Here is a 19,501-nt window from a genome sequence, read left to right as displayed (position 1 = left end):
GCTTATTGCGATCCTGGGATTTGTCTCAACGTGACGTGGTTCGTCTGTCAAAAGCACGACGAGTTATAGCAGTGCTTGTTTCCTACTCTGGCGCCACTGTTGCTCAGGTGTCCAAAATGACTTCGACAGCTCAGCTTCAACTCCTTCCTTCATGTTTTCTTCAGCTTTGCCATCATGTGTATGGGCCTCAGTCATCTCATGAGCTCGACAACAAGCACATCGACGAGACAAGTTACATTACATTTTACGATCTAATTCGAAAGAAACAGTAATCAAATGTATTCACAGTCAATGCATGAATGATGATTGTGGCGTGCTCACTTGTCCTCCCCTTCATGTCGATGCAATTGTGGCACGGAAAAGTGTAAGTTGGGACGGACAAATCGATGGCAATAGGTCACACCTGAGATACGTCTACAAATGAGTCAAGCATCTTCACTTTCAAGCTTCATAGTGCAGCATACTACAACATCAATGATGTGATCCTACTCATAGTTTGTTCGCATAATTGATCACAACAGTCGATCATGTTAGCACAGATATAGTGTATCCACGTAACGGTTTGACGCCATGCATCCTTGAGCGTGCCGCTGGTCGTGGTTGGGTTGGCAGCGCACCACTGGTGCCGATTCGTCGGCAGTACCGTGGCCAATGCTTAATCTGACAACGAACACTGATATGTCATGGTAAGTTGGTGTGATGTCGTGAAGAATGCATACCTATCCCTCATCGTGTACCTTGAATCGTGCGTTGCAGTGATGTTAAGGCGGAGGTCTGCGAATACACCACGATGTGCACTCAAGAGAGTCCAAGTATGAACTCTAACAGTACTGAACATATTATATTGTAGAGGATTTCGTGCGAGTTTCATAACTACCCAATAATCAGACAATACTTCTACATTTCTGTCAACGTTTTTTGAAGTATGGATGAAAATACGACCCCTGATTGACTAAAACGTGAATTTTTCCGGATAACACAACCTCAAAAGCTGGGACGCCTGAGTTGAAGCAGGGATGATTCATCCCTTCTTTTGACTGCTTTTGCACATTTTTGATAGAAATAAAGAAATAACATTAGATTTGATATATTTCCAAAATCCTCGAAACTAATTCGTATACATAACATCCCTCCCTGCCTTGTAAAGCTTGGACAGCTTTTCACAAACCAGCCCCTCATACAGCTCATGCAATTTGATGTAAATGGCACTTAGGGCCTGTAGATAGTTTTAGAAAACGAAAAAGTGGTTCCGAGTACAGTTTCCTACTATTTTACCTCTTTTTCTGCGATTTTTTACGCAACTCGCTAAACAAAAAGTTGAACAAGAGGTCCTTGACGACTTTTTCTAAATCGTGCAAAAATTGAGGTCAATCGATTTTGACTGGCTCATGCTATTTCTGAAAACTACTTGGAACTTCCCCTTAGGGGAAGTTAGGGAAAGTACCAAGTAGTGCCCCATAAAAGTGCCTCAGTCGAACGTACTGTCGAAGAGCGCCTTCAGTAGTCCAATCCCCTGGACGTGGGTACAAATGAGATGTAAATAAGAGCAATCACTGTCAAGTGCTCCTGTAATTGTATGGACACTACGAAGGTACTAACAACTAGTTGACCGAATCAGCTTTGGTTGGAAATCCAGATCCGTCCAACCGGACCGCCGTTTACTTTCACAGGCCTCTATAGCCACCACCTTAAGAGCATGGTTATAACCTTGTCGTCGTTGAGCTTAACTACTTTGGCTGAAAGGCGAGCTATTTTTAGTGTCAACGTGGAGGCAAGGACCAACTGCCAAGGTTAAAAATACAGTATCCTATCGGTTCTTTCTCGTGGAGATATCGAGTGTGACTCACGAGGAGCAACATGGCAGCATCCAAGGCCGAGTACCGTCTCGTCAAGGCGAAGCTGCGGACCGCGTGCACCAAACGTCGCATTCGGCTGGAGGAGTTCATGAAGACGTTCGACGTGCACAAAACCAAGAAGATCACGGCCGACCAGTTCACACGCGCCATCGACGCCAGCGGCATCCGGCTATCCAAGCCAGAAGTCGACCTGTTGATTGCCAAGTATCGACTGCCAGACGATACCCGCAGCGTCGACTACCGGCGGTGCTGCGACCTCATTGACAAGCCTTGTACGACCAAAAAGGCCGACAAGCTCTTGAAACAACCCCACAACAAAATGGGAGTAGCTCCTCCTTCGCTGGGACTACAGCCTGTCGACGCTGAAGCCCTGCGCTCTGTCAAGGACAAGTTGGCCACGGCTATACGCACCAAGGTAACTAATATTATCCATCAATCCACTAACACCCCACGAACACTGGACGACGAAATTGATGTTTGCAAACCTTGCTCTTTTCCAAAGATGAGCATACCTTCCTTTACACTATAGTTGTTTATCGTAGGGCATTGTATTGAAAGACGTGTTTCACGACTTTGACAAGAACAACTCGGGAGTGGTCACCAAGGCTCGGTTTGTGCGGGACTTGAGCGCGGTGGTTGGCGGCGACTTGTCGCTGCGGGAAGTGGACGCCATCACCAAAGCGTATGGCTCCGGGCCATTGGATGTCCACTACAAGCAGCTGCATGCCGACTTGCAGGTGTTCCCGTCGTCTAGTCTAGACAACGACAGCAACAACGACTCGCCACGCCCACGGCGTCGCGTGTCCAATCAAGGCAGCGGCAACGACGTGGACGCCGTGGAGGCGCCGCTCCGGACCATTGTTGCCAGAGACCGCATCCGCATGAAGAACTTCTTCACCGACTACGACCGCTTGCGCGCTGGCAAGTGCACGGACGGACAGTTCCAGCGCGCGGTGAAAGTGTGTTTTGGCGCGCTCACGGAGAAGGACCTGTCGATCCTTGTCTCTGCGTATAGCGTGCCAAGCGAGGACCCCAGCCACGAGCGCAAAGTGGACTATGTTGCGTTTTGCAAAAGCGTGAGTTCCTTGGTTCAGGACCGAGATGATGCCAATGACGAGCTGCATGTGGACGTGGCGCCGTTGCCAACCGCGCCGTGCACCCGCGACACGCGCGGCGACCTCACGGACGCGGAAGCCGCTTCCTGGACCGATATCATGACCCGGCTGAGCCACACCGTGGCTACCCGCCGCATCCTCCTCAAGCCCCTCTTTTGCGACTTTGACCGCGGCAAGACCGAGTGCGTCTCGTGTGAACAGTTTGCCCGGGTATGGATCATTCACGTCATTATTGTTGGTCAAGTAGCTTCGAAGTGTGTGTTCATCTCGATCGTTGAGTTGGTGGTTAGTAGTACTACTATTGCAGTCTCCATGACGTGATCGGTTTGATTGGAATGTATATACTGTATAGATACTGTAGTACGATGCTGCTTCATACTACCGGTATACACCTTGATTCGTTTGTGTTCGTGGCATGCATATGAAGCATCAACCACAAAATGTGCACTGGCTTGGCGCGTATCTTGTGTCCGTGGTCCACTCCAATTTGGCATCTTCTTGGTTGCTTTGAAAGGAAGTCTAGTCGTGTGGACCCATACAGTAGTATCGATTGAGCAAGCCAACTGTATGTCATGGATGTTTTGCCTAGGTCCTCGCCATGTTCAACATGTTTTTGACTTCGGCGGACGAAAAGCTAGCGATTTTAAAGCGCTACGCGAGCACGCGCCTCAATTCGCTGCCGCCGTCGCATCTGTCGTTTGACAACAAGGCATTTGTCAACTTTAAAACGTTCTGCTTGGATTTAGACGAATTTCAGCGGCGCGATGCCGCCGCCAGCACATCGTCATGTCCAGTGTCGTCGTCGGCTTCGCCCTTGTCTGGTCATGTAGCTAAAGTTCAAGTCCAAGTGTCTGAAGCGAATCTCCAGCGGACGCTGCCCATGGTGTTGCGGTACCTAAAGCAAAAAGCCAAACGAGACCGCATCCGCATCGACGAGTACTTTCGCGACTGCGACAAGCTGCGCAAAGGCAAAATCACCAGGTGTGCAATCTATATATATATATATATATATATATATATATATATATATATATATTGGATATATGTAAGATATATAAATATATATTGCAAACTTGAAAACTTGAATGGGTGGAAGAGTGTCCAGGTTATTCCCTTGTACTGGTATATATTGCGATGTGTGTCGTCGTTAGGGATTCGTTTATGGGTGGAGTTCTAGTGGAGGAGGATTACATTTCAACTTCTATGTATATATATATATATATATATATATATAATGCAAGCAGCATACATGGCAAACCATTGCCCATCGAATGGATTTGATTGTTAATTCGCTATAAATTTCCGAAATTCGGGTGGTGCTTTGTCTAATCATTATTGAAGCACGCTGGAGTTCTCATTGGTTGAAAATACTTGTCATATCTGTAAGAGCCAATCCAATCCACTCAAAAGTGGATTCGCCAATAGCGTCGATGATTCGTGATTCGACTCGGCGGGGTCTTTGAAAATTGTACCGACCGAACCCACAATATACATCATGTTATTGCGTCTTTAGTATGAGTATGGACCCATATAATTTGGGCATAGAGGACACTATATTCGTACTTAATTGGATGGTTAGGTCTCAGTTTGCAGCGGGGTTGAATGCTGCGGGGTTTGTTTTGTCCAACGTGGACGTGGAAATCTTGGCCAACGAGTTCAAATATGCCGTGGAAACCGAGCGAGATGTGGACGGCGCCGCACTCGTCGCGTGGACGCGCTTTGCCGACGAAATCGACGCTGTGTTTACCGTCAAGGGGTACGAAAGCATAGCTCAATTCTCCCGATATATATATTCTGGCACCATGTATGATTTTTCTCAAAATCATACATGATGCCAGAATACAAATTTACCTCAAAATTGAGTTTGATGATCAAATAAGTTTGAGACTGGGATTGAATTTTATGCTGGATTAATGCTTGGGTTTGCAGTATATTTGGCCAAAAATTGACTGGAGTTTGAACCTCAAAATGGTCTCAATTCAATGTCAACGCTGAAATGTGGATCTTGTATTTGATAGGTTGGAACGAGATCCGACGCGGGACATTCGCCATTCCATCGAAGCCGCGGAACAAACGGACGCCATCGTGGACACTGTAAGATGGAAGAAGGCATGGGGATATATGGGACGTCTCATGTGATGATGAGGAAGGTACTGGCCCCGGACGACGAAGCGGCGGTCGTGGCGGCCATGCAGGGGATGGCGACGTTCATCCAGCACCAGCGCTTGGACATCCGCCCGCCGTTCGAAGACTTTGACCTGTCGAACCAGGGGTTTGTGTCGGCGTCCAAGTTCAACCGTGTGCTATCGATCTTCAACCTATTGCCGGCGAACGCGGCGACGGCACGCCTGCTGACGGTCAAGTTCTCCGAGCGCGGCAACGCCCCACATTTGGGCGTGAGTTCCACGTGCGATGTCAACTACCGCGCATTTCTGTCGGCGTTAGCCAACCTCGCACCAGGGAAAGACGATGCCACGACTACTGTACTGCCTGGTACGTTTCACGCTCTACCTGATCGCATTCGAATTACTACGACATGTAGGTGCGAGAGAGTTTCGCCTACGCCAGTCCCATACCGAAGGGGATCCATTGACCGCCGAGGCCTGGCGCCGGCACGCCAAGCCAGCTCACGCCGTCGCGGTGGAGTCGCTGCTCAAGGATATTCGGTACTGGTGAATCCTTGGATTTGATTGGCTTGTTTGCTGTGATGTTTTAAATGGATTTCAAATGATAAGTTTTTATTTCAATGTGGACTGGTTTTTTAAATCGTAGATTGCAAACAGACACAAAACGCATCCGGCTCAAGCAATTTTTCACCGAGAGCGATCGCCTGCGCAGCGGCGACATCTCCGTCGCCAAGTTCCACACCGCCATCAGCCGCAGTGGACTTCATGTGGATGCAAACGACATCCTCACGCTCAATTCGGCCTTCCAGTCCACGACGAAGCCTGACTTGATCAACTACCGCGCGTTCGTTCTGGCCGTGGAATCCACCGCACATGTCGAGGTACCACAAATGGAAGTTTGAGGAAGTCTCATGCATCTGTCCTAGGATTGCCGCGACCATGTAGTGTTATCCAAGCCATCTGATGCATTGGAAACGCTTCTTGGACGAATTCGAACCGCCGTCGACGTGAAGAGGTGAGCATCGGGCGAGTTACATTGAGGGGGGGTCGTTATGCAGCTATCTTAGACTGCACATCAAGCCATTCTTTGAAGACTACGATCGAAATTGCCTCATGCACGTGTCCAAGACCCAATTTGCATCCGTGCTGGACATGATGCAGTTGGGATGCACCCCGCAGGAAATCTCGTTGCTCACATCGACGTATTGCGTGCGTCACGGCCGCGAAGACAATCCCGACGTCAACTACCTGCGGTTCATCCAAGATGTCGACCAAGTGTATTCCCACTTGAATCATCCTATCGGCGTCAAGGCCGCTGTCAAGCCCATCGTCAAGTAGATTCGACTCAGTTAGATCAACTACATCACAAGTATACATGCATGAACCATCCATCATCACAGGCACAACATGCGATACCGGTATGACGCATGACCCGTCGACTTCTCCCTTCGCACGTTTGATTCCTTTCCATGTGGTGTGCTCCTGGACGACCCCAGAGTTCGGCGCGCTCCACATCATGACGGCGGCATGAGACGTCTGTTTCACCTTTTGCCACATGGATGAAGGACAGCCTCGATACTACTAGTATCTCAGCTAGTAGCTAGTACTCCGGCTTGGTATTTGTAAGGGATATATAGTAGTAAGCCCACCTTACTACTTGAAGTACGAATAGTATCTACTACTAGTTCTTATGTAGTAGGGTTGTTTACTATCCAAGGTTCCATCCTCGTGTTACTATTGGCCAGTGGAACGAAGTGACTGGCAGGGCACATCGTTGCGAAATACGCTCTTGTGATTGGCTGAAAAGAATACGTGTTCGATCCCTGATTGGTTAGTCTAATCCACTCACCCACACATTTGCGGCCAGAATTGATTCGACCACCTTGAGATCAATAATGACGCAGTGGGGAAAGCTAGCGTCTGCCTCGCGCTTGCTGCGCCGCACCTTCGTGCAAGCCAACAGCCCGCATCATGCCAGGGCGTTCTCTTCGTCGCCGCATCCGTCGGAGTCCTTCTTGAGCGGCACCAACAACGTCTACGTTGAGGAAATGTACAAGACGTGGTCCAAGGACCCCACGAGGTTCGTGTTCGCTCCATGTACCACGACACAACTGAATTGTACGTAGCGTGCACAAATCGTGGGATGTGTATTTCCGTCAAGTGGACCAAGGCGCCGTCCCCGGTGAAGCGTTCATCCCGCCACCGACCGTTCAATCTGGCGTGACCCCCGTTGCGCGTTCTGCCGCCGCGGCCGTGAATGCGTCCACCGACATCAACCACGCATTGGGATTAAGCTACTTGATCCGCGCGTACCAAAGCCGTGGTCATGAAGTCGCCAAGTTGGACCCGTTGGGGTTGGACGTGCGTCCGTCGCTTCCGGAACTGGACATCTCCATGTACGGGTTCACCGAAGCCGACTTGGACAAGACGATCTCGATCCCCAAAAACTTGTACGTCCTCTCTCATCTATGACGAACGTGACTAAATACATTCATCTATTCGACTGTACTTTCCCGTCCAATAATAATATAATGAGTATTCTTTATAAAGTTCCAGCATGGTATTAATTCAGCCCATTGATTCTCCAGTTTTGATCGTATCGAACGATATATATATATATATATAAATATTTACCACGTTTTGTGTCATAATAGTGCGTCTGGAGTCACGGGGTTCCTCGAAGAACTGAGCGACGGCCAAAACCCGACGCTCGGATACATCGTGCAGCGCCTCAAGGAAACGTACACGAGCTCCATCGGCGTGGTACGTCTGTCCATCGATATTGGTCCTACTGTTGTCCTTTTAAAATTTGGTTGACTTATGCGTGCTGATTCGGCAAATCTATCGATCGATTCACTTTGCACTGACTTTAGTATGTTGTACACTAATTTCAGTCTCACACTAATATTCGATGTTGAATTCGTCGAAGAATAGATTTGATTGGCCACTTGATTCTTGATCTGGGTTTTCATTGGTCAATATATTGTCTGCCGATTTGGTTCTTCTGCCTATTCGATTGAGCACCCCACTCCAAGTTTGTATGTAAACGTTGTCCTTGTGGTGATTGTATTCACACTAATTTCAAGTCACACACGACTTCGATGTTGTTGCTGCAATATAATTGGCTACATTTTTTCTCTCGACGTCTTCTGTCCATGTATTTAATTGTCTGAGATCCATTGTATTCTCCATATGTGTCGCTGTAGTTTAAATAAACTTAACCTCCTATGTATGTTGAGCCTGTGGACTTATCACGATTGTAGCAATACATGCACATTTCGGACCGGGAAAAGTGCAATTGGATCCGCACCAACTTGGAAAGTTTGGTGAAAAAGGACGAAACCAAGGCCAAAAAGCTGCACATTTTGGAGCGATTGGCGTTTTCGGTCGTGTTTGAGCGCTTCTTGGGCAACAAGTACAACACGACCAAGCGCTTTGGACTGGACGGCGGCGAGTCGCTTATTCCTGGCCTCAAGTACATGATTGACCGCGCCACGGAACTCGTACGACACACCATATCCCATGATTTTATCATGTCATATATTATTTATCCCTTTATAAGTTTGTGAAACTTTAAATGATTCGAAATGATTTCACAAAAGGGTTTGAAAAAGTATTTGTATACAAATCTATTATGGATTCGGTACGCCATCGAATATCATGAATCATCGACGCGATTGGCCCATCCAATTTGGAGTGAATTTGATTGGCTCATACAGAAAGGACGCAAGTATATTCAACCAATCAAAACTTAAGCGTGATAATTCTATACGGATTAAACACAACCAGTCGAATGTTGGAAATTTATAGCGAATTCACACAATAATTATCAGTACACGCACATATTATTGTATATTTTGTATTACCTAGGGCATGGAGCATGTCGTGATCGGAATGCCCCATCGCGGTCGGTTGAACGTGTTGTCGAACGTGATCCGCAAGCCGATTCACCAAATCTTCAAAGAGTTTCAGGGCACGCATGTCGATATTGACAAGTACAGCGACGAGCATTTGGCCGACTGGAGCAACTCGGGGGACGTCAAGTACCACTTGGGCACGTCGTTTGATCGAACGTACCCCGATGGCCGCCAAGTGCACTTGAGTTTGGTCGCAAACCCATCGCATTTGGAAGCAGTCAACCCCGTCGTAGTCGGCAAGTGCCGCGCCAAGCAGTTTTACCTGGGCAATGACGACGTCGCCGACCAAAAGGTCCTGCCGCTGCTGCTTCACGGAGATGCTGCCTTTAGTGGCCAAGGCGTAGTGTATGAGACGATGCACTTGGCCGAGTTGGAAAACTACGACACGGGCGGTACCATCCACGTGGTGGTGAACAATCAAATTGGGTTTACGACCGACCCTAAAAACTCTCGGTACGTACGTACGTTCATCGTATTGTGAACTCGCTATATATTTCCGAAATTCGAGTGGTTTTCTACTCAATATTGAATAATTTAATTTAATTACGCTGGAAGTTGTGATTGGCCGACAAGACTTGTATTTGCTTGTGAAAGAACCATATCAAATCCACTACAAATTGGATAATCGTGTCGATGATTTTGTGATATTCGGCGATGTCTGGAAATTTATACTACCGTATTCTCAAAAAATATTGTCCTTTTACGACTCCAAAGTTGGACTTTTGTGCTGATTTGCCAAATCTATCAGCGATCGATTCTTTATACTGATGTTTGTATGTAAAAATGATCTTGTGTCACTCTAATTTCAGTGACACACGAAGTCAATGGTCGAAGAATGAATCATTTGATTGGCTACTTGATTCGTGTTCGTGGGTTTTGATTGGTCGAAATATCGATATCGTCTGCCAATTTGGTTCTACTACTCATTCGAATTTGAGTACCCCCCTCGAATTTCGAATACCGACTTGACAATACTATCATATCCAATCGTCAAAAGCCCCGTTTGATTTCAATATATTAATAGTTTTGTATACGATGGATGTACTACTAGTACATACTAGCAGCATGCCGGTTGCAATATAAAGATGTCGGTCGACTCGCTCTAACTTGTACGTGTTGTTGATTTGTTGTAGCTCGTCGCAGTACTGCAGTGATGTGGGCAAGGCGATGAACGTGCCGATTTTCCACGTGAACGGGGACGATCCATTGGCTGTGGTCAAAGTATTTGAATTGGCGGCAGAATGGCGGTACGCTAGTAGTGATGATCATCTATGTTAGTTATCATTCGATTAATATCGTCTATTCTAGCCAAAAATGGCGGTCCGACGTGATTGTCAACTTGACGTGTTACCGCAAGTTTGGGCACAACGAAATCGACAACCCATTCTTTACACAGCCGCTCATGTACAAGAAGATTGGGAGCATGCCGAACGTGCTCGAGTCGTTCTCGGACCAGTTGGTGGCGTCCAACGTGGCGTCCAAGGCGGAAGTGGACGCTGTGGTGCAAAAGGTGTGGGACTTCTACGGCGAAACGTTTGAAGAGTCCAAGACGTGGGAGGACAGCAAGAAGAGCGACTGGTTGGCCAACAAGTGGGAGTCGTTCAAAAGCCCCACTCAGCAGTCGCGCATTCGCCCCACGGGCATGGATATCGACAAGTTGAACCATATTGGCGCGCAGCTCACGTCCATCCCCAACGGATTCCAGCTGAATACGCAATTGAAGCGCATTCTCGCTGCCAAGGCACACGCGCTCAAGACTGGCGAAGGACTCGACTGGGGCACGGCGGAAGCGCTCGCGTGGGGCGGCCTTCTCCTCGAAGGCAACCACGTGCGCATCTCAGGTCAAGATGTCGAGCGAGGCACGTTTAGCCACCGCCATGCAGTTCTGCATGACCAAGATACGAACCAAGAGCATGTGCCGTTGAACACACTGGCCAAGTCGGTGAACCCCGCCACGGCCGTGACCATCCCGGGAGAGCATACCCAAGCGCCATTCGTTGCGTCCAACTCGTCGTTGTCCGAGTTTGCCGTGCTGGGGTTCGTGATTATATTGTCCTATGACCGAAAATGTGGACGCTTGTTTGGGCTGCATATGTATATATATATATATTTGGGCTGCATATATATATATATATATATGTATTGTCCTTGTACCCAAAATGTGAACTTTTGTTTTTTTTTCATCGCCAAGAACTCTATCGATTATTTGTCCTGACTTTTGGAAAGATCGTCCAGTTTTCACACTAATTGAATTCACACACTAATTCGATGTTGAATTGGTCCAAAAGTGGATTATTCGAATGGCTATTTGATTCTTGATCTGGGTTTGGATTGGTCGATCATCGATTGTCTACTGCCGATTTGGTTATTCTGCTCATTTGATTGAGCAAATATATCGACTTGACAATATATATATATCCTTGTACCCAAGATGTGGACTATTTATTGTTTGTGCTGCATCACCAAGAACTCTATCGATCGATATTTGTTGTGTACTGAAATATTTGTATGAAAACTTAAAAACAATGTGTCTTGTGGTGGTTGATAATATCAATTACCACACGAATTGAAAATGAAACACGAATTTGATTGGTTGTTGTTTCCTGCATTCTGGTTAGCTGTCAATTCTTTTGCCGAGGATTCTACTTGGGTATTCATTTACTCCAGATTAGAATAAAACTCACAATATAAGAGATAAAATAGTATGCTTTTTGACTCATGGGTTGACCTAATAGATTTGAATTGGGCTATTCGCTGGAAAACCCCAATGCGTTGGTGATGTGGGAAGCGCAATTTGGCGATTTCGTCAACGGCGCTCAGATTATTGTGGATCAATTTTTGAGTGCCGGCGAAGACAAATGGATGCGCCAAAGCGGGCTCGTCATGCTCTTGCCGCATGGATATGAAGGACAAGGCGCGGAACACAGTTCGTGCCGCATTGAACGGTACTACATATATTATCCCTTGTCGATTGCATTATTGCAATATATATATATACTAAGCCACAAATCATAATGTTTTTTTCATAGATTTTTGCAGCAAACTGACGACGACCCGAACGTTGTGCCGCCCATGGACGAGTCGAACCGTATGCAAATCCAACAGACCAACTGGCAAGTCGTGTACTGCTCGACGCCGGCGCAATACTTTCACGCGCTTCGCCGTCAAATCCACCGCGACTTCCGAAAACCGCTGATTTCAGTCCAGCCCAAGTCGCTCTTGCGACTCAAGCAAGCGTCGTCCAACTTGGCCGACCTTGGCCCAGGCACCAAGTTCCACCGGCTGTTGCCAGACCCGTCGTCCAACCTCGTCGCAGACGACCAAGTCAAGCGTGTGGTGTTTTGCACGGGCAAATTGTACTACGAACTGGCTGCCGAGCGCGAAGAGCACGGCATCAACGTACGTACCAAACCATTTGTCTATATTGTCTTAGCCAATATTGGAGACTTTTGTACGTGTGATTTGCCAAATCCATCGATGGGTTGGACCTGAATATTGGATCAAAATGTCCCTAATTTGAGGTGAAATGGATGAATTCGTGCAATTTCATTGGCTCATTTTTCTTTTGCACATTTGGTGGTATCCAAGATGCATTCGGCACTTCTCTCCAGTATAACAATATCTCTCTCATCCATCCCGAGATCCTGGATCGATATATATATGTGTAAAAGTCTTCACAATGGCAATTTAGTAATAAATATATATTTATATGCTCCTATATATATGTGTAAAAGTCTTCACAATGGAAATATAGTAATAAATAAATATATATATACGTCCTCACGATGGCAATATATATATATATATATATTACTATATTACTATATTGCCATCGTGGAGACGTGGAGTGCTTTAGGATGTATTATATGTATGATGCATCTCCAGTATCTATGTACTATACCTATCAACTCGTTGTCTTGTTCTAAGAACGTATACTATGTATATGTAGGACATTGCATTGGTGCGCGTGGAGCAAATCGCGCCATTTCCGTTTGATAAGGTGGCGGAACAAGCTGCCAAGTACAAGAATGCGGAGATCAAGTGGGCCCAGGAAGAGCCCGAGAACATGGGCTTCTGGACGTATGTGTCGCCCCGCATTGAAACCGCCCTGACCAAGATCTCCCACGATTCGCGGCGTCCGACGTACATTGGCCGCCCGACGTCTGCCGCCCCCGCCACAGGCTACGGCGCCGTCCATGTCTTGGAGCAGAACCGCATCGTCAAGAAGGCTTTGGGTCTGCCCGTCAAGAAAAGCAACTAAATCTGTCATTTCTTAAGAGATTTTAGATCAAGTTTTCAATGAATGTGGCCCAAATTGTAAAATTGAGTGGTGCTATTAGTATTGTACTACAGTATACACCAACTTGGATCGGTTACATGATTGGTAGAAAAAGAATTCCTCTGAAATCTTGAACCAATCATCTGCGATTTAATTTGCGTGTTGGAACGGTGACTGGATAAAATCAAGTGACTCGGAACTGTTTTCAGCCTATGGATATTGATTGTCGATATATTCGAAATTGTAGAGGGATGGGTGTTCACAGTGTCAATCGAATGAGCAGAATACAATAACCAAATCGGCAGAGAATCGATCGACCAATCAAATCCCAGAACACGAATCTAGTAGCCAATCAATCCACTCTTCGAACCAAATTTCGGGTAAAACGACTATTACGAATATCGACATGATTTGACAGAAGTCCTACGAACTGCATGTATTCTTTTGAAGAAACGCGATTCTAACACTAGTAGCAATTTTGCATAGAGGACCCCACCCCCCCTCCATCGAAGGCTCCCAAAAAGTCTCACGGAACCAAGCCCATACGTGGTAGTACATATAAGTGTAATATGTGGAGGGATCGACTCGTATGTTTGTTTTGGCTTGTTGATGTTCACCGGCAACATGGCAGGGCATAGGGTGCTTTGGCGCGATGTGCCTCTTCAACCCCCGACTCCCATGTCAAGCAGTTACTAACGATACCAGAGATGTCTAGTATGACGTGGCACTATACCATGTTAGCATCCATTCCTTCAGAATATCTAACAGGCACATCCTTTCGAAAGGGCCTACTGTAAAAAAGGCGTGTACAGAACTATAATAATTTTGCAATAAAATGGGGATATTCCAATCAAATAATCCAGTGACACCACGCTTCAGTGCACCAACTGGAAATTTCACCCAAATCAATTCGTATTCCAATACAATTATTGGATAATTTCATTGGAATATTCGCAATTGCAAAATTACCCTATATAATTCAAGTTTCACAAATCCCAGCTAATATGACGCGCTTTTGGCGCCACATCCAACGGCGAGTTTTTAGTCTTATCGACGGCATACAAAACCAATTGGAGGTATACCGACGACGATAGATGGCACGAGATCGCAGCCCCAGTCAAAGCAACGCCGCCAGCAATGAAAGCTAGCCCCCCCTCGTCCCTGGCAAAGTAGGTGTGCTCCCCTTGTCGAGCTTGTGATTGGTACAAATTCGATGGTCAGAAGTACCCACACTTGACAACGGTACAATGATTGGCAGAGGCGCATCCACGAATCAAAAGCGTCCATTCATGTGTTCCCTCTATGAATCTATCATATATTTAATGTCACAGTTTACGTTAAACTCGCCCAAAAATGCACCCGCGGTGGAATTTAACCTTGCTTTTCGTATGAACATACAACCCTCCTGCTGTGATCCTCCTCTTGTGGTTTGTATACTATACAAACGAGTAGTACAGCAATGCATTGAATTATTCGGATTTGACATAGACCTCCCATGTGATCTTCAAGGAACCTGCCATGGAACCTCCAATCCACTGATTCAGCTCGAGCCGACCCCACCACCATGACTTCGCCCCGCAAATCTCCATTAGCGAAGAAGATGAAATCATCCTCCCTCTTGACGTACTTCCGCACGCCGTTCTGGTCGGAACACGTCACGTCGACCTTCAAGGCGACGTGGGCCGAGGTTGTCGCAAACGTGCAGACCGAATCCTGCTTTTACGTTGAGCTCGAAGCGACCGCGGCGCCGTTGACTCCTGAAGAAGAGTCGGCGCTCACGTGGTTGCTCAGCGAAACGTTCGAGCCCGAGAAGTATGGGTCGTCGCCTTTCTACCCCGCACCGGCGGCCAAGGCGACGGCGGACGTGTGGGTGGTCGAGATCGGCGCCCGCTTGAGCTTCAGCACCCCATGGAGCAGCAACGCCGTGTCTATCTGCCACGCGTGCGGTCTGACCAAGATCAAGCGCATCGAGCGCAGCCGCATCTTCCACTTTACCGGGAAGCCCGGCAAGTTGACGGACGCGTTCAAAGCGGCGTTCCTGACGGCGCACATGGACCGCATGACCGAGCAAGTGTACGAGTCGTCCCTGACGTCGTTCGGGGTCCCGCAAGCGCCCAAGCCCGTCCAGCGCGTGCCCATCATGTCAGAAGGCAAGGAAGCGCTTCGCGCGATCAACGCAACCAACGGCCTCGGGTTTGACGAATGGGATTTGGACTACTACACCAACTTGTTCAAGGAGAAGCTTCAGCGCGACCCCACAGACGTCGAGTGCTTCGATATGGGCCAGTCCAACTCGGAGCACTCGCGCCATTGGTTTTTCGGCGGCAAGATCGTCATCGACGGCGTCGAAATGCCAGACACCCTCTTCCAAATGGTCAAATCGACTCTAACCGATGCTAACAAGACCAACTCGGTGATCGCTTTCCATGACAACTCGAGTGTCATCAAGGGCGCCGCCATCAAGACCCTCGCGCCGTCGCATGTCGGCTACCCGTCTTCCCTCGAGGAGCGCCATCTCACGAGCCATGTGCTCCTCACTGCCGAGACCCACAACTTCCCATCTGGCGTCGCGCCCTTCCCCGGCGCCGAAACTGGCACCGGCGGCCGCATCCGCGATGTTCAAGCGACTGGCCGCGGTGCGCATGTGGTTGCGGGGGTATGTATGTATACGCGACACGTTTATGGTTGTTGTTGCGCTTTTCAGTCAAATTTGCCTATATATATTGGGAGATTGATCATGCCAACTAATCGAACAACAGAGTATGATTGGCTACAAAGAATGAAGGTTGCAATTTGATTGGCTAAAAAGATTGGAGGATTGCAGTCAGTTATATATGAAATGTCGAAGGTCATCGATCGCCGGAGGAAAAGTTTAAAAAGTACAATACTAATGTGTGAACCAGTGACCCTTTTAGGCACAACAGTACCTAATCGTTGATTAATCTTTTTCTCGTGTAGGTGAGCGCATACTCGGTGGGCAACCTCCTGCTTGACAACTACCCGCTTCCCTGGGAAGACCAAACCGTAACTTACCCGTCCAACTTGGCGCATCCGCGCGAAATCATTGTACAGGCGTCCAACGGCGCATCTGACTATGGCAACAAGTTTGGCGAGCCAGTCGTGTCTGGGTTCGCCCGTTCATTCGGGATGGTGCTGCCCAATGGAGAGCGCCGCGAGTACATCAAGCCCATCATGTTTTCGGCGGGCGTGGGCCAGCTCAACTCGACGCATTGCGTCAAGGGCGACGCTGAGACCAACATGTGGGTGGTCAAGGTGGGCGGGCCGTGCTACCGCATCGGAATGGGCGGTGGAGCTGCGTCCAGTCGCATCCAGGACGCCAAAACTGCTGAATTGGACTTTAACGCAGTTCAACGCGGCGATGCCGAGGTATATTTATTTCTATTTTGCGGTTTTTGTAATATTTTAAATTTGTTATGGGAAATCATTTCAACTCGAAATATCGATTCTTTGGTGTTGTTTTCAAGGGGACATGAGCAAAAAATAAAAAATCTTTTTTTTTTATTTTCACTTCTTTTTTTTTCACATGGTTTTTCGAGTAGATGGAAAACAAAATGAACCGTGTGATCCGCGCCTGTGTCGAGCTGGGCGACCGCAACCCGATCGTGAGCATCCACGATCAAGGCGCTGGCGGCAACGGCAACGTGCTCAAGGAGATCGTCGAACCTACCAACGGCCACGGCGGCGGCGCCAGGTACACCCCCTCCATCCATCTGTCCACACTGAAAAAAAAACTATTTTTTTGGTTGCGAAAAAAAAACACGGTCTCGTACCGTGAAACCCGTCTCTCTCTTTATTTTTCACAAAAAAAACTTTTTTTGCTTTGAATGGCCACCGTGCCTCTCATATTGTCGACAGAGGATGGCATGACTGACCATATCCTGGTCATCGTATGCCAACTAATATTTATATATTTGTAGATACGAAGTGCGCAATATTTTGATTGGCGACGAAACCCTCAGTGTATTGGAGATTTGGGGGGCCGAATATCAGGAGAACAATGCGTTGCTGCTGCGCCCAGCTGACGTGGACCTGTTTCGCACCATTTGCCACCGTGAGAACTGTCCATTTGCGCTGCTCGGCCAAGTGACGGGCGACGGCCGCGTGGTGCTGCATGATGCCGTGGACGACTCGACGCCCGTGGACTTGGAGCTGGACCTGGTGCTGGGCAAGATGCCCCAGAAGACATTTGTGGATACGACTGAACCAAACTCGTTTTTGAGAGAGCTTGTGTTCCCCACTGATATTACCGTGGCGTCGGCTTTGGATCGCGTCCTCCGCCTCTTGTCTGTCGGGTCCAAGCGCTTCTTGACCTCCAAAGTTGATCGGTAAGTGATTTGTGTTGAGTATATGTTTCTATATTCTAATGTTTGTGGGCGAGCTTGTCTGATATATAGATATATATTTGATGACTCGATATATATGTGATTTACTGTATTGTACGAGTTATACGTTGTTTATGTATAACTCTTAATAATATAGGTACATCATATATATATATATAAAATTATATATTCATTTTGATTTCGATGAACGAACAGTGAGAGCATTTCGGCTGAGGGTTGATTCGTTTTGACATGGATGGACTAGTATTGATCGTATCCGTCGATATTTGGCGAAAAACGACTTTACGTTTTTAAGCGAAAATATTCAGCTTTTCGGCCGATTTTTAATTCGTTTTTACAGCATTGATTGGACGGATGAATGAATATCCATCGTTTGGTCAATGTTGCATCTCTGTTTTAAACGACAATGCAGCGTTTAACTCGATTTTAAATACAATATATATATATATATATATAAATTCACGTTTCTTTTTCTTGTATAGATGTGTGACGGGGTTAGTTGCGCAACAACCTTGCGTGGGTCCACTGCATTTGCCGCTCGCGAACGTATCTGTGATTGCGCAATCGCATTTCCGCAGCCCTGAAACCGGCACGTACACGGGATGTGCGTCGGCGGTGGGCGAGCAACCTGTCAAAGGTAATAAAAACAAACGTTCTTTTAATCGCGTTCTCTCCATCTTTAATATCTTGAATATCATAGGTTTGGTCAACCCGGGGGCGATGGCGCGCCTGACAGTTGGCGAATCCCTGACCAACTTGGTGTGGGCATCCCTAAGTGGGTCTCTGGTCGACATCAAGTGCTCCGCCAACTGGATGTGGGCTGCCAAACTACCCGGCGAGGCCGCGCGCATGTACGAATGCTGCAAGGCTATGACGACCTTCATGAAGGACATTGGCGTCGCGGTGGACGGCGGCAAGGACTCGCTCTCGATGGCGGCGCGCGTCGAGTCCGAGAATGTTAAAGCTCCTGGCACGTTGGTCGTAACCATGTACGCGGCCTGCTCGGATGTCGAAAAGACCATCACTCCGGACCTCAAGCCCAACGGCGGCGACTTGTTTTACGTGGATTTGGGTCACGGGAAGGACCGGTTGGGCGGTTCAGCGCTCGCGCAAGTGTACAACCAAGGTATGAATACATATATATGTATATATATCGATGTTGGGTTGGGAATGCATGTAGCATTTTGATATGGGGTGTCTTTTATTGGAATGTATGTCTCTGGGGTTGGTTGTCCTTGGGGGAGTTTGTTGGACATGTGATTTCCTTTATTGGAGTGTATGTGCTTTCCTTTATTGGAGTGTATGTATGTGCTTTTTGTACCTGAATGTTGTGCTTTATTGAATTGCCAAATATAGTGTCCAGCAGTAGCTAGTAGCATATCGATCATTTGATGATGTTAATTCAAATATTGTTATTCTATTCCATGATGTGTTGTCTTATGATTCTGTAGTCCCTTTGATAACGATACCTATATATATATATATATATATAATTGCCTCGTGTTTTCGTCGATATCTATCTAATACATCTATATATTGGCCTCGTTGTTTTTTTTCGTCGATATATGTATATCTAAAATATATGTAATATATATATCTAATCCCATGTATACCTTTTTAGTCGGTCGTGAAGTCCCCGACGTGGAAGACGCGGCGTTGTTTATCAACGCCTTCAAAGCCATCCAAACGTGCGTACACAACCAATGGCTGAGTGCTGGCCACGACCGATCGGACGGTGGTCTCATCGTCGCGTTGGTCGAGATGGCGTTCGCCGGCAACGTTGGCCTCCACGTCAACATCCCGTCGAGTAGCTCCAAAGTACAAACACTCCGAGAGCAACTCGG

The 19,501-nt window shown here is 47.4% G+C and overlaps 3 protein-coding genes across 6 annotated transcripts in view; all 3 read left to right on the top strand.

The window, feature by feature from the left end:
• Positions 1–1,808: 1,808 nt before the first annotated feature.
• On the top strand, positions 1,809–6,642 carry H257_15300 (hypothetical protein). Of its 4 annotated transcripts, XM_009843342.1 has the most exons (10): positions 1,809–2,271; positions 2,399–3,181; positions 3,561–3,952; positions 4,551–4,727; positions 4,990–5,065; positions 5,122–5,464; positions 5,514–5,637; positions 5,744–5,978; positions 6,024–6,112; positions 6,165–6,642. In XM_009843342.1, exons 1-10 carry the CDS (start codon positions 1,858–1,860, stop codon positions 6,433–6,435), a joined length of 2,904 nt encoding a protein of 967 aa, XP_009841644.1. In that variant the 5' UTR covers positions 1,809–1,857; the 3' UTR covers positions 6,436–6,642. The 4 variants fall into 4 exon arrangements, with proteins under 4 accessions (XP_009841644.1, XP_009841642.1, XP_009841643.1 ...); XM_009843340.1 differs by having other exon boundaries at positions 6,024–6,642; XM_009843341.1 differs by having other exon boundaries at positions 5,122–5,637.
• A 330-nt stretch (positions 6,643–6,972) lies between these two features.
• Positions 6,973–13,889, top strand: H257_15299 (oxoglutarate dehydrogenase (succinyl-transferring), E1 component). Its single transcript, XM_009843338.1, has 11 exons — positions 6,973–7,177; positions 7,224–7,547; positions 7,752–7,860; positions 8,361–8,600; positions 8,968–9,467; positions 10,148–10,261; positions 10,323–11,051; positions 11,750–11,959; positions 12,044–12,413; positions 12,964–13,673; positions 13,767–13,889. The coding sequence occupies exons 1-10, from the start codon at positions 6,993–6,995 to the stop codon at positions 13,273–13,275; spliced, it is 3,093 nt and encodes a 1,030-aa protein (XP_009841640.1). The 5' UTR covers positions 6,973–6,992; the 3' UTR covers positions 13,276–13,673; positions 13,767–13,889.
• A 968-nt stretch (positions 13,890–14,857) lies between these two features.
• The window catches only part of H257_15298 (phosphoribosylformylglycinamidine synthase), a gene marked incomplete at both ends in the record, with an annotated part of 10,202 nt that continues 5,558 nt past the window's right edge, over positions 14,858–19,501 (top strand). Inside the window, 6 exons of the mRNA XM_009843337.1 lie at positions 14,858–15,949; positions 16,252–16,680; positions 16,854–17,005; positions 17,232–17,639; positions 18,140–18,294; positions 18,358–18,783. Of these exons, the coding sequence (XP_009841639.1) occupies positions 14,858–15,949; positions 16,252–16,680; positions 16,854–17,005; positions 17,232–17,639; positions 18,140–18,294; positions 18,358–18,783 (2,662 nt within the window). The remainder of the gene's footprint in view (positions 15,950–16,251; positions 16,681–16,853; positions 17,006–17,231; positions 17,640–18,139; positions 18,295–18,357; positions 18,784–19,501) is intronic.

This window comes from Aphanomyces astaci (genome assembly GCF_000520075.1).
Source record: "Aphanomyces astaci strain APO3 unplaced genomic scaffold supercont1.68, whole genome shotgun sequence".
Classification (NCBI taxonomy): Eukaryota; Oomycota; class Saprolegniomycetes; order Saprolegniales; family Verrucalvaceae; genus Aphanomyces; species Aphanomyces astaci.
This window is presented reverse-complemented; position numbering and strand designations above follow the sequence as displayed.